The 15076-nt window shown below is 37.0% G+C and overlaps 1 protein-coding gene across 4 annotated transcripts in view; it reads right to left on the bottom strand.

The window, feature by feature from the left end:
- LOC121736006 (calcium uptake protein 3, mitochondrial) overlaps positions 1-15076 on the bottom strand; it is a 157396-nt gene that overhangs the window by 49342 nt on the left and 92978 nt on the right. For all 4 annotated transcript variants that reach the window (XM_042127024.1, XM_042127028.1, XM_042127026.1 and 1 more), the window contains exons 2-5: positions 5317-5458; positions 4777-4887; positions 3684-3731; positions 2365-2447 (exon numbers count right to left, since the gene is read on the bottom strand). In XM_042127024.1, the coding sequence (XP_041982958.1) occupies positions 2365-2447; positions 3684-3731; positions 4777-4887; positions 5317-5458 (384 nt within the window). The remainder of the gene's footprint in view (positions 1-2364; positions 2448-3683; positions 3732-4776; positions 4888-5316; positions 5459-15076) is intronic.

Consider the following 15076-nt stretch of genomic DNA (forward strand, 5'->3'; position numbering starts at 1 on the left):
TTGACATAACCCGACTAAATGACGAAGGTCTGTCAACTGCATATGAATCTAGTTCTTCGATATTTAAAAAGTTTTGGCTAATGTCTACCTAATAAATAATATTCGCCTTGAATAATAGCAGTGCCGTCAAACTATATTGGCTGTAAAATTATTGCGGTGCCGTCATAACGCGGTGTCGCCACAGTCGTCATGAGCCGGTCACACTATTGCGGCGAGTGAAAGGTCATTTAAAATTGGCGGTCTCTAAAAAACAGTGTTATTTTTAAAAATAGTTTGCTGATCTGTAAACAGGCAGCATAATATTCTATTATGTTGAGACGATCGCATGACAGACAAGGACAAAATATTTTACAACTGCAACGACTGCAGCTATGGATTTTTTAACATATTTTATAAACTAGCTGTTGCCCGCGACTTCGTCCGCGTGGACTTCAGTTTATAGCGCGCGATGTCAACAAAATTGGTGTCAAAAGCTTTTATAAAAAAAACCCTGGTACCCCTTAAATCAATACAGCTGTGCAGTGTGCAAACAATAAGTACTTCATTTTTGTATGTTAAACATAATATATAAAATATTATGCCAAATTTTAAAGCTTATTTAGCCCCCCAATTACACAACTTTACCCATAAACTATTTATCATTGATAGGTTTAGCCCCAATTTCACCAACGTCTGTTAGTGTTAACAGCTTGTTAAAATATCCCGTCTTCTCTTTCATTCATATGAAAAACAAAACAGCTAACGTGATACTAATTCGAGCATTAACTTTAACAGTCGTCGGTGAAATTTGGTCTTAAGGTTACGTCACTGCCTGCACAGATAAAGTACTGAGTTATTTAATACCGTAGAATAGATATAACAATCGAAAAAAATCGAGACTTAAATGTAAGATGATACCACCTCTTATAGAAAGACTTTTGAGCAAGCGTCAGCGCGATGTAGAAGACGCACGGCGCCATCTATTATGAATTTTTTGAACAAATTTACGACCCTTACAACCCTTTTTTCCAGTAAAAAAGTAGCCTATGTCCTTTCTCAGGCTTTAGACTATCAGTATACAAAATTTCATTACAATCGGTTCGGTAGTTTTGGCGTTTGGCGTGAAAGCGAGACTGACAGACAGACAGACAGACAGACAGAGATACTTTCGCATTCATAATATTAGTACAGATTATGTGCACACTGCACAGCTGTTTTTGGGTATTTTGATTAATTAAGGGCCGCGCTACACCGGAATGGCAGCGGCGAGGCGAGCACTTTCAGCGCTGCCATTCCGGTGTAGCGCGGCCCTAAGAGGGGTACCACTTACCAGGGTTTTAAAAAGTTTTTAAATTTGACACAAATTTTGTTGACACCGCGCGCTATAAACTAAAGTCCACGCGGACGAAGTCGCGGGCAACAGCTAGTTATGAATAAAAACAATAATATATAATAAAGTAGGTATGATTAGTTCTGTTATAATAATGAAGTAAAAAATAAAGCGCCATCTGTTTTCATATATTAGAATTAAAATGTTGATTGCATTGATATATTTTCTGGATGGAATATAGGCCAACACAACACACTCGAACTCCTTAGAAATGCAGTAGGAGTTCTATAAGATAAGATAGATTGATTATTATTATAGCAAGTGATAATATTATTAAACATAATATTCTAACGTATTAAAAACTATAAACAAAAACATAATAACTAATAAGTATGATTAGTTCTATGTTCCAACGAAGTAAAAAAAAAGCGCCATCTGTTGAATCGTATTAGAACTAAAATGTTCATTGCATCGCGTCGATATATTTCTGGATTTTTTATAATATTATACATAAAATATATTTAAGATTTTTGAAATATTATTTTAATTCACATCCAAGACCCAGGAACATTGAAAACTTTTTGTTCCGCCTGCGGGACTCGAACCCAGGACCCCCGGGATGAGCGCTGGCCACGCGCAATGCGAATTCATTTTCATCGATATTTTCATGGAAATAAGATATTTTCCCACATCAAAATGTAGCCTATGTCCTTTCTCAGACTCTAGAATAACTGTGTACAAAATTTCATTGCAATCGGTTCAGTAGTTTTGGCGTGAAAGCGAGACAGACAGACAGACAGACAGACAGACAGAGATACTTTCGCATTTATAATATTAGTATAGATTAGCGGATCCTACAATAATTATTATTTAACAACTAATTTGACAATAAGATTGTAAGGCGTTCAATATTAACCCTACATGGTAAATAAAATTGTACAATACGTGATATAATAAAATTGATCGTCTTTGGGCCGGCTTACAGTCAATATCCTTACGTCGCTGTATCAAAGCCGCTTTATGACGGCACCGCATAAAGGCGTTCGGACACTCACGACTAGAAATTCGTTCTTGTCAACCCTCTGGTTGCCATCGGTATCGAACATATTGAAGGCTATCTGGAAGCCCGAAGCTGGTTCTGAAAACAAAAAAAAAAATATTGAGCTTTACATACAGGGTGCAATTGAACCTTCCTGCCAAATATTGATATGTTAGTCCTTATTATAAATAAAAATATACGTATTTTTTCTTTTATAATCACTCAGTACTAAAATGTTGAGAAATAACTACCGAAAGTTATCCTAAAAATCACTAAAATTAATGGACGTCACGAAGCGTCGCCTGCGCGTGACGTGCCCCCGCGCGCGCACTACCCTCGCGTCAACCCCGCTCATTCCCCCGCGCCGCGAGTGACCGTTCTGCAACGATTTAAAATGGCATAAATATGTCATTAAAAAAATATAACACCAAATTTTTTTAAAGTTAAATGGCCTCTCCTAATGATACTTAAGCCCTGGAAAAAATTTGGCAGGAAGGTTTAATTTCACCTGTATTTAAACAGTGAATCCATACTAATGTTATAAATACGAAAGTGCGTGTTCTGTCGAGTTATGTAACCTATTTAGGTTTTATTAAAAAGACAAGTGAAATCAGAAATGTGTCATATCGCTTCAACTCCCAAGCGGCCATCAGCCGGCCTAAGATGAGCATAGTTGACAAGATGAGATGAGCAAATGAGAAAATTTTTGTTTTCTCGATGTTTGATGGTTTGTCTCTTGCCTGCCTGAAATAAACGTATTTTGTTTTTTGTGTTTGTTTGTTTGTTTTGTTCATCTCTATTGGCCCTAACATGACATACATTTTTTCTCGTGTAGATCTGTCGTCAAAATCGACAATATAACTACACTCGAGAATTAGATATCTCGTTGTACGCGCATGCTAAACTCATAGATGATAACAATAGATAAGCTATTGTGTCTAGAATTTCCACGATCGAGGTAATATTATGGTAGTTCAAAAATATATGGCTTGCAATAATAGCAACATGTGAAAATAAATAAATATATACTACTTTTTATTGCTCTACACTCAACAGCCTTTGAGTTTGTCGAAAGACCTTTCAGTATTTTCAACGGTGTGTCTGTCCGTCTGTTAACTCTTCAGGCTTAAGCCGCTGAACTGATTCTGACTGATCTTTCACTTCCAAAGTTTAAGGGTTTTTCATAATGCTCAGAAAATATTGCAATCCAACAAGTTAAGAACCACAAGATGGCGCTTTCGGATTTTGATATATTTCTGAGTTTAAACGCGAAAAATGTTCAAAAATCGGCCAATATATTATGATCTAAATATGCAACATATATTTTTTACTCACTTGTTAACACGGAGAGTAGAAACAGATACTCAGTGTAGGAGATGATTCCTGAAATAGTGATAAAAATACACATTAGACGTGAGAACAAAAGTGAGTTTATGTAAAAATATTTTTTGTGGGTAACTATGATTTCTTTGATTATTAATAATATTAATAATAATATCTATGGACGCTTCACACCACATCAGTCTGGCCTCGTGCTAAGTATCTGAAGGACTTGTGTTAAGCTGGGTATCCACTAGAGGCAGCTTTGGGCTGAGCAGCCTCACCCTGAGCCTGCCGCGACACGCGGAATGTTAATGCGTCTCCACTTGAGCTCACGAAAATACCTTCGGGGCAAGCCTCGAACCTGAGCCGAAATTTACTCAGTATTTCTTTTACCTACCACCATATTGTGTGACAGAGGTAAAGTTGCTGCAGCATTGGTATACAGAAGAAAAAATGTGAGAAACGAAAACGACGATGATGGCTAAAGGAACTATATCGTCAGCGAAATAATCTTAAATCGTAATAATATAATATTCGATAAAACACGAATAAAATGACATTTTCTAAAAATGATTTCTAGCTAGATCGATTTATCGCCCCCGAAACCCCCTATATACTAAATTTCATGAAAATCGTTGGAGCCGATTGTGCGCCAAAACTCGTTTAACGCGCGGGAACCGTACACTTTTCCGGGACAAAAAGTATCCTATGTCCTTTCCCGGGACTCAAAGTATCTCCATGTCAAATTTCAGCAAAATCAGTTCAGCGGTTTGGGCGTGAAGAGGTAATAGACAGACAGACAGACACACTTTCGCATTTATAATATTAGTATGGATTTGCTTGTTAGTAATAAAAAAAATGTTCTAGGGCCCCCCACTATTATAGAATTTTCTACGGCTTTATTTGTCAAATTGAAAGTAGTGTTTCGTAAATCGTAGCTATTGTCATATTATTTTAGTGTGCGAAAATAATCTTGAGAACCAAATTCAAAACGATTGAAGTATGGGAGTTACGTTTCCTAGTTTTTATTATTCGTAGTGTTGAACACATGTGGGTTGTTTTGCAAAACATCGGATATGGAGAATTACGTGTTGCAACGCCTCACCTTTATCCCTCAAGTTCCTGAACATCTGGGGCGAGCCCTTCTTCAGCGGCGGCACCTGGTCCTTCAGCTGCTCAATCTCCTTCGCCGTCAGCACGCGACGCTTGAGGCGCGCTGAAAACGTAATAACTTGAATTGAGTAGGTAACCCAGTAGTGGTAGTCGGGATAAAGTTAATAGCGTACAGATATAGAATTATATACCAGCGTGCGTCTTTCTTCAGACACATCCGTCAGCCATATAGGGAGGTAAAACCATACGAGTATTCAGATCGCAAAAGGCGGGATAAGTTTCGACTAGTTTTACTTATTTATAAGCACGGAAAAAAGTTAAGGTCATTGCAATTTTGTGGTGTCTTACGATTTGTATCGAGAGTTTGTACACCTCCTATATTTTCTTATGACTAATTTTATTACCGGTCCTAAGACACCTTTAGCATATTTCTCGAGCTCCCTAAGAACATATCAAAGGATTTACGTGGATACAGGTTGAAAAAGTCGCTGTCGCTCCCTCTAGGACGCTGCCGCCGCTCTATGGTACTCACGTCGCGGCTCCTGCTCCACCACCGACTCCAGGAAGTCCTGCGGCGTCATGTACAGCTGGCCGCCGTGCTCCACGCTCGCGAACTTGATGAACCGCCGCTCGCGGGACGTCAGCTTCACCGACCGCGTCAGCTCCTCTGGCGGCTGGAAAGACGAAAGTAAATGTAACGTGCAGCTTATGCAATTATGCACATACACAATCCTGTTGTGTGTGTGCAATGTTAGCATATATATTGTGTCAGGTGCCCCTTTATAGTCCGGGTTCCGTAGAACAATTTTTTATTACTATTACAACTAAAAGCAATTTTTTTGTAAGTAGCTTCATTTTGGTGAGACGGACAACATTTTTATTTTGCGAAAAATCTTGAAAGTGGTAGTAGCTAACAGAGATAGAATGAATGTAATGATAAGATCGATATCAACCATCGTATACTGCCGAGCGAGCACCATTCACGAATGTTCGAAAGTCACTAGTCCAGCACTGTGATCCGAACGCGCTAATACGAGCATCGTCGCGCGCAGACGCACGTCGCCGCGCGAACACGCGCGTCGCCGTGCAAAACATGACGCGTCGCTTCGCTTCGACTCTGTGCCAGTGTGAGTTGAGCCTTAGCGCCCCATTTTAAATCGGCGCTGAGAGAGGATATTGGTGATACCAACTACAGTCTCGAAATTGATGAGTCGACAGATATTTCGGTTCAAAAATATTTAGGCCTTGTAATCAGGTACTATAGTAGATCTATGAAAAAAATTATGACAACATTTCTTTCAATCACAGAATTAGAGACCGCTGACGCCAGAGGAATTGTAAGTGGGATCGTGAAAACTATTCAAGACATTGGTTTAATCCTTCAGAATATGGTAGGCCTGGGGACCGACAATGCTAGTGTCATGGTGGGGATTAATAATGGCGTTCACCAAATTTTAAAAGAGGAGTATGGTCTGGAACATTTAATTTTGGTAAGATGCGTTTGTCATTCCTTACAACTTGCAGTCAGTCATGCTTCCGAGGAAACGATACCGCGGAACATCGAGTACCTGTTAAGAGAAACATACAATTGGTTTAGTTTGTCGCCTGACCGCCGTCGCGAGTACGAAAAAATTTATGCAACCATAAATTGCGGAGAAAAACCATTAAAAATTTTGAAAAAGTGTGCCACTAGGTGGCTTTCCATAGAACCTGCCGTGCAACGAATTTTGCATCAATGGGATGAGCTAAAGCTGTTTTTTGAAATTGCCAAAAATAAAAACAATTGCTATATGGCCGAAATGCTGTTTAACATGTATAATGACCCACGCAATAAGGCATATTTGATTTATATAAAAACTATACTTGCACAAGTTTAATACGCGTTAAAGGCATTTGAAGAACAAAACAGTGACCCTACGAAATTGCTCCAATCTTTAGTTAAATTGTTAGAAGTCCTATGCGATAAAATTGTGACTCCTGGAAGACGCCACTCCATTGATATTTTCAAAGACAACATTGCCAATTACTTGGATCCGATGCCATACCTCGGCTATAACTTTGAGAAGTCAATTGAAACTTACAGTTTAAGCGATAAACAGATGATTAGAAAACGTTGCATTGATTTCACCGTCAAACTGACCAAAGAATTGCAGCAACGTCTTCCCGACAACATAAAAACACTTCAAAATATGAACATTATGAGCGTTGATCACGTATTAAAACCAGAGAAGGGCATGGAAATAATTAAATTAGCTGAACATTTCGGATTAAATGCCGATACAATTGATAAAGTTATTTCACAATGGAAAAATATACACACTAACAAATGGGAAAATACAAATGATACCGTAAAATTTTGGCACGAGGTATCACAATACAAAGACGCGGGAAATGATAATCCCTATCAAAAACTATGCTCATTGGCATTTATAATGCTATTGCCACACTCAAACGCAGACGTCGAAAGGGTGTTCAGCACAATGAACGTAATTAAAAATAAATTACGAAACAGGATGAGCTTTGAAACTCTTAATTCTATACTACAAATACGATTCGGGCTAAAAAAATTCAATAAAACTTGCTATACATATGACATCCCACAAGAAGTTTTAAAAAAAATTGGATCCAAAGAAAAATATAAATTTATATTGAACAAGGCAGCAGATAAGGCTCAACCATCAACATCACAAAGTGAGAGTGAAAACTCTCACTTCTTCTTGTGAGGCGAAGAATCCGCTGACTCTGATGAGGACTTAGACATTTAAGCTGTTTTTTATTTTCATTCAGTTTGTTTTTAGATATTTGATTGTATGTTTGCGTAAATCCCTTTAATAAGTAAAGAATAATTAACAAAACTCATTTCTTTTATTAACTTTTAGTAAAAAAGCAATTTAGCCCAATTTTGAATTTATTGGGCAAATCTAGCCCTATTTCAAACTCTATTTAGCCCGAAAACCTGACACCGAGTTGGCAACACTGACCCTGTCACGCTCGAGAAGAAGATTCTATCATTCTACTGTGAAAGCGGTCGCGCCAGATCCCGTTCCTTTGGACGCCGTCATCAAGATTTGCGACACAGATCCCCAGCCCGCTAGGACTTGTGCTTCTACCGCGTCAAGTGCCATGAGAAGGCTCACTGGTGCGTCCCACCCTGCGCCTGGAAAGACAAGCCGGGAAACTCTCCGTCGTGCAGCCAGCAGCGGTGGCCACATGCAACAACCAGAGAAGAAACTCAGACGAAATGAAGAAGATCGCACCTGAGTACCGAGGAAAACCAGAAAAATTTTGATCCGGCTAAAGCTAGTAAGAAACCGGAAGGGCCTCCCCCAAATAAACAGGAGCCAGCATCCGCGAAGGTTGCCCCCCCCCCCCCCCCCACAAGCGCCTGACAAAGCCGCAAATCTAACTCCTCAAAATAATATGCCCCTATGGGCCGATTCAATATTTGGAGTGGACGTGGCCGTCGGGGAGCTAAAGTCAACACGCCAACATACGCGAGGCTGCCAGAGATTGTCGAAGAGGTCTACTATATATACAAGAATTGCTCGTTTTTTTTTAATTATAAAATTGTGGCCGTCTATGGACTGTTCGTCCATATCCTTTTTTTGTTATTTTATTATTTAGATTTTTCGCACCAAGGATAATTGAAATAATATTATGAATTTTAATTAATTGTATGGTATTGGACTCAGAAGAGGACCCGAAGCCAACACTACAAGCAAACTCAGGTAGGGTGAGTATGATGTACCTGAGCCCCGCGCGAGGTATAGAAATGGACCTCGCCACAAAAGAGGCCAACAAAATCTTCCAGCAAGGAAAGGAGGCGCTCGAACAGGCCGGGAATATTAAGAGGGAGTTAAGGGCAACAGCACATGACTCCCTACAAAGTCTATACGAGGCGTTCCTGTGCATATCAGACTCGAGAGCACGTCACAAGTGCAGCCTTGAAAAAAAAAGAATTGCTCGTTTAAAGATATAACTAGCTATTTGACCGAGCTCTGCTCGGTATTCGATGAAAATGACATTTTCTAAAACTGATTCCTAGCTAGATCGATTTATCGCCCCCGAAACCCCCTAAAATTATACTAAATTTCATGAAAATCGTTGGAGCCGATTCCGAGATTCCAATTATATATATATATATATATATATATATATATATATATATATATATATATATATATATATAGGGGGTTTCGGGGTATATATACAAGAATTGCTAGTTTAAAGATATAAGATAATATAACAAAGTAGCAAAATACATTTATTTTTAATCTAGCGATATCATTACATTGCACATAAGTATTTACCACTTAACTTTTACTTTTTTTTAAAGTTTTATTTACATATTTCATTAAATATGGGAAATCAGTCTACTAGAGATGAAATAGTTGTGAATTAATCGGAAGTTCAAATAATGCGATGGTAGCGTCGTATATCGGATGGGCAGTAGTGTTGATGCTATTAGGCGTGTTCATCGCCTACGTGTTCTGCCCTTATGGCACTAACCAGACAAAGAAGTGGCTGGTGGAGCAGGTAGAGTCCATGCAGAGTTCTACCATCTATTACTTTTCCAGAGCAACAGCTACTTTTAGCAAAACTCTCGAGGCCGTTAATTCCGCGCAGACCCATATCAAAGTAAAAGTTGTTAAAGCAAAAGTGCTACATTATTGTTTTTCCGCGTTTACGGTGCTTGGTGTGTCAGTGTTTTTCTAAAATGTTAAAATTATGAATAGGTATAACACATTTTAGTCTTGTTTTGTAATTACCCTTGGCCAAAAGGTATAAAGTGCATAGTGCGATACGTCTTTCGACGTGGAAAATTTAGATCAGTGCGACAGTGAAAACCGCGTCGCATTCTGAACATCCTACAACGAAAAATCGCGAAAAAACCTGCTATTTCAACGACTTTCGGCCTTCGAACATTTGGCATTTGGTTTAGGAGCAGCAGACCAAAAACCGTAGGAGGACTCAAGGGCGCGTGCGCGGGGAAGAGAAGAAAGCGATACTTGCTACATGAAGCGAAACACCAGGGGCTACCCAGAACCATTTTTAAAATCAAAACCTGCCGAGTGAAAAAATTTGTGGTGATCCAGCGCGCGGTTCAGCCGGTAAAAAAAACACCAATCAGTTTTAGGAAATAAGGAAAGCGATGCTTGGTCGTGGAAGATGAAAGAAGCCGCGTGGGAGAGCATTCAAAAAGAACTTAATGCTCAATCAGGAGGCGTATACAGAGGAACACAAACTTTAAAAATTAAATATGAGGGCCTGAAACGTACGGTGTGAAAGAAGTCGGCTGTAATACGCTCAGAGCTCTACCGCACCGACAGCATCTACGACTCAGATGTCATAAAAATACAAGAAAATCAAAGTGAGTTAAGTCGATTGTTATTTGTTTAATAATAAACTTGAACTATGGGGTTTTGTTTTGGGAATACAAAATAAGTCATATTTACTTTTTACAATTATATACTTTTCGCCCGCTAAACGTACTAAATATCCGTACTATGTGGGTGAAGTTTCATTTTTAACTCAGAGTGCAGTTGTTGTTAATCATAATAAAATGAGCGTTGAGTTACTAAAGGCAATTAATTATAAAGGAGCACATGCGAACTGATTTGGGATGTTTTTGTCCGTTGTCATTCTACGCAGGTTTTAGATTTAATGCAGCCAATTCAGTAGGTTATGAAAGCTAATTTGCTAAAATTGCTAGAGAGCTTCAGGTCGTCGAAAAAGATGCCCAATATATCAAGGTTGATATTTCGTGTAATATATAAATATAAAAAATTTGTACATAAAGCCCACGAACAACAATTTCTCCATTCAAATAAGAGGTGAAAGACGAAAACAAGTACGTAAGTTGTCTGAATATGAATGTTGTAGAATATATTTAGGAAAATGCAGACAAAGCGCTGATGAACTACAACAAAATGGCTGTAAAAATAAAGAATGCAACCAACATGCAAAACAGAAGATAAATTCAGAAAGAAAAGCTATGGGTAGACGAAAAATAGAAAATGGAGATGTCTCTGATTTTATACAATCGTGATTCATGATCAGATTATATAAGATAGATAACTTTAAATACCTTTTAGAATAATAATTTCTACAAAACTCCAACAAGAAGCAATACTAATAATCCATATTATAATCAATATAAATATTACATCCATCCCTGTGATACTTTACTTAGATTCTACAGGTGCTAATTTAAGAATTCCTGGAGATTGACATTGCAAAAGTATATATTACTGTGCGTTACTTTACAGAGCCACAAAATCGACAATACACTCGCTCAATTGTTGACATGTAAGCAAGATGAAAAAACAAAAATAATGACACGTTTTCTAGAATTTTTTGAATTTTTAAATAGTGTGAGGAGGAAAACAACTTTGAATAATAAGGGTAGGTTAGGTGCGTCCGCAAGTTGCAAAATATGTCATAGTCGTATGTGGATTTGTAGATTCTAGAAATATACTAGCATGATTATTTTAGAATTTTTAATCCCGGTGTGGTGGACGAAAATTGATTTTGAATAATAAGGGTGGGTTGGGCACATATTGTGTTCAGACGCTGGTAAAGACTAACATATACGAAAACTGGAAGTTCTGGAAATATAACATGTATCGCATCTCCTCGTCACGTTATAGTGTTAACTGACCCCAAGATGTAAAAAATTATTCTTTGTATCTGACCGATGAAGATAGGAAGAGCAGAGGGCAGAAATGTTGCTACCCCATTTGCCTAGATATTCAGATCAGCAAATCTTAAAGTGAAAACATCAAAATCTATTTAGCCAATCACTATCAATATTAATGAGTTATCGATTCCGTGTCGTGTAATAATCGATTTAATCGATATTTATCATTCATGTATAACTGTGGTAAGGACTGGCCCTGCTAAGCGTTTTTCCTCCAACATTTGTTAGGCCACATGCTTCGCAAGCACTTACATTTGAAAACGATACAATAAGATAAACGTAAGGCAAAATGATTAAAGGTGATTTGGTATTTTCAGACTTTAAATAATATAATTATTAATTAACAGAAACGTAACAGAAATAATATTCTCATGTATTTTTCTGTAGCAAGGTAAAAAAATTACAATTAGGTTAAGTAAGTACTTTTTTCACTGTAACAAATTGACCAAATCTGTCTGTAAAACTTATACAAAATTAAGGGAGCTAACGAGCAAATGGATCACCTGATGGAAAGTAAATAACGTCGCCCATTGACAATGGCAACATGAGAAGGGTTGCAGGTGCGTTGCCGGCCTGCACTATTTAAATTTTAAATGTTAACAGAGCAACTAGTAGGACGAGTAACGTAAAAAGAAACCACGCAAAATGTTCCTACGGGCCTATCCTTACTTTCGAAATCATTATCATCAATCGCTTACCCGTTATTATCCGACAAGATTTAGTAGCTTAGAACAGCTTATCATCATTAATTCTAACACCTTATAAGTAACATGCAAAATAGCAAGTCCGGGCGTTTCCGCCAATACTAAGGGTCAATTCACATTGCAACGTGGCGCGCGTAGATGCAATGTACTCTAAACCATTTAACACTGAACTTTATTTACACACCTATGGCCTATATTATACAATATACAATTGTTCATATTGATATTATTGGATTTTTCAATTCTGATGAGTGATGATGGATATGGGGTTCAAAATTATAGGGAATGAGGATTTTTTTTAAAACATCTAATACTAAAGCAATGTTTAAACTGGTATAGCAGTAGGATATAAAATTGACAGTGGATTCGGATTGGACAATCTGGAAAATTATTTTTTGTGAAACGTACGAAAATAAGGGGGGTTACAAATAAAACATTTATATGCATTTGAATATTAAAATGGATCAGTGTTTCACGACAAAAAAGCTGTTAGAGGTTAACAAAAATATAGATACTTACTTTTATTAATAAACGTAATAGGGATGATGACAAGGTCAAAGATTAACGAATTTTGTTAATAAAATAAAGCAACGGTAAAAAATAAGTGTTCCCAAAATTTCAGCTTGATAGTATTTGTATTTTTTTTGTTATGCGCCTTCAAAGTTGGATATCCAAGTCGAATTTTTTTCAATTAAATTTCTTAATATTTGTATACAATTCGATAACTTATGCAATTAAAAACTACTTTTGTTATGAAACCACTTTCATAAACGCAATATTTAATATACCTGTCGAACAAAGTTGTCTCCCGATGCGTACAAACTACGAAAGACTGACGTCATACTTTCGTAGCACTTTGTATGGAGCGTTTCGGGCAGGTTTTTTTAATGAGATATTTGAATTGTCATATCTTGGTGAATTTTTAAGCTATCAGAGTCATTCTTTCAACGATGTTTCTATTTTTTTAAGTGTCTTTTAACTACCGATAAGAAAAAAAAATAGTCATCATGCCTGATTGCCAAATGTTGTGACAGAAAGACAGATACATAAAGAAAATGCTAAATCAACTACAAACCTCAACAGTGAGATTAGGAAACATGAACATAGCGAAAATAAAATTTAATAGGAATAAAAGACGATCCCGTGAAAGACCCTCCTAATATAAACCTTCCCTGGATTTCCATGAATATTTCAAGACAAGTAGCCAAATCGGTTCAGTCGTTCCCAAGTTGTAGCGAGACGAACAAAATTTAAAATTAATTTTTATTTATATAGATTGACTGTATAGGTCAATGATATGAAATAGGATAGGAAGCAAAATATAAGAAGTAAGTGGGGGACGACCAATAACAACGAGCGTTAAACTTTTACAATGCGTTAACGACCGACTCGTGATTATTCCGAAATAGAAACAAAGTTATGGGCACACTTTTATGACGTGTAAAATTAATCCTTGAACGGTAAGGTATTGACCCTGTAGAATCAGTCACTCTCAGCAGTCTCAGGATTTTATATCAGAAAAATGAAGCGGTAACATAGGGCATACCAAGTTCCATGTCCAGTGAATAGTGATGACTGATGAGTTGCGAATTTACAAAGTCACGAGTCAGGGCCCGTACCACGAAATGGTTTTGAGACTCACAATCGTACGAGGATGTTGCGTCCTACTCTTACAAACGTGAACTGACGTTGTTAGAGCAGGACTCGGCATTCTCTTCCGATTGTTTGAGTCTCAAAACGTTTTCATAGTAGGCCTACAGACTCTAATAGATGAGCTTTTGTTTATGCATATTACTCGACAATACCTATTCTATCTCAGTAAAAAAATTGACTCAAGTGGATTAGCTTTTTGCCTTGATCCGTGCAAAGAAAATGCACGGACAAAACCTAGTAATGTATTATACGTATTCACCGAAATAGATAAGCTTTTGTCGACATAATTATCAAACATTACGTACGAATAAAACCTAGTCGAGTAGAGGTTCACCGCCATACTTGTTTATCGCGATCGCAATTGGTCGGCATATTCACTGAAATAGATAAGCTTTTGTCGACATATTTTCAAACATTACGTACGAACAAAACCTAGTCGAGTAGAGGCTCACCACCATTATACTTGTTTATCGCGAACGCGATTGGTCGGCCGTAAGACCTCACAATATAAGTATTAATATAGAAAAAAATCAAAGAAAGTGCTAAAAAACATTAAAGTAACTTCATTGAACATTATTTAGGATTAGGTTACATATATCTGTCTATCTTTTATCTTATGTTTTGTTGTGTAATGTTATGTGCCATACTAATATATAAGACTGACTGTTACGAACTATGTTTCAATTGTAAAAATACTACCTAAGGTAATCGTAAATTAGATAAAAATTATTATATTATCTGCGTTTTGTATTTTACATTAGAGGTACCTACGCCAGAATAAATATTATAGTTTTATTATTATTTGTACTCTCAACAAGTGTGTAGTGTGTAGATACCTGTTTCTTACCTATTAAAAGTTCGTTTGTTAATTTATTTTAGTTTTTTGTCACTCAAATCTAGAATAGAAACGAGTAATTTAATTATTTTAACATTCAAATAATAATAATTTCCATTTAACTATCCACCTATTTTTTACTGTTTAATGAGCTCGCTAAGTCGGAACCCACTATCGATCTTTTCACAAGTAGCCTAGCTTCTATAAATACCGCGATTCTAGGCAGACACCCAGACATAATAATATGATAAATATGTTATTAGATAATTTTTTTTTTTTTTCATCTCCTGTGTTATCATAGTTTGTACTTTGAATGCATTATACGGATAAGGACATACCTACAATTATGGTCAATGGAAAAATTAAGCAATACGCATATTAAGCAAATAATTATTATTTA

This window comes from Aricia agestis, chromosome 18 (assembly GCF_905147365.1).
Source record: "Aricia agestis chromosome 18, ilAriAges1.1, whole genome shotgun sequence".
NCBI classification, from domain to species: Eukaryota; Metazoa; Arthropoda; class Insecta; order Lepidoptera; family Lycaenidae; genus Aricia; species Aricia agestis.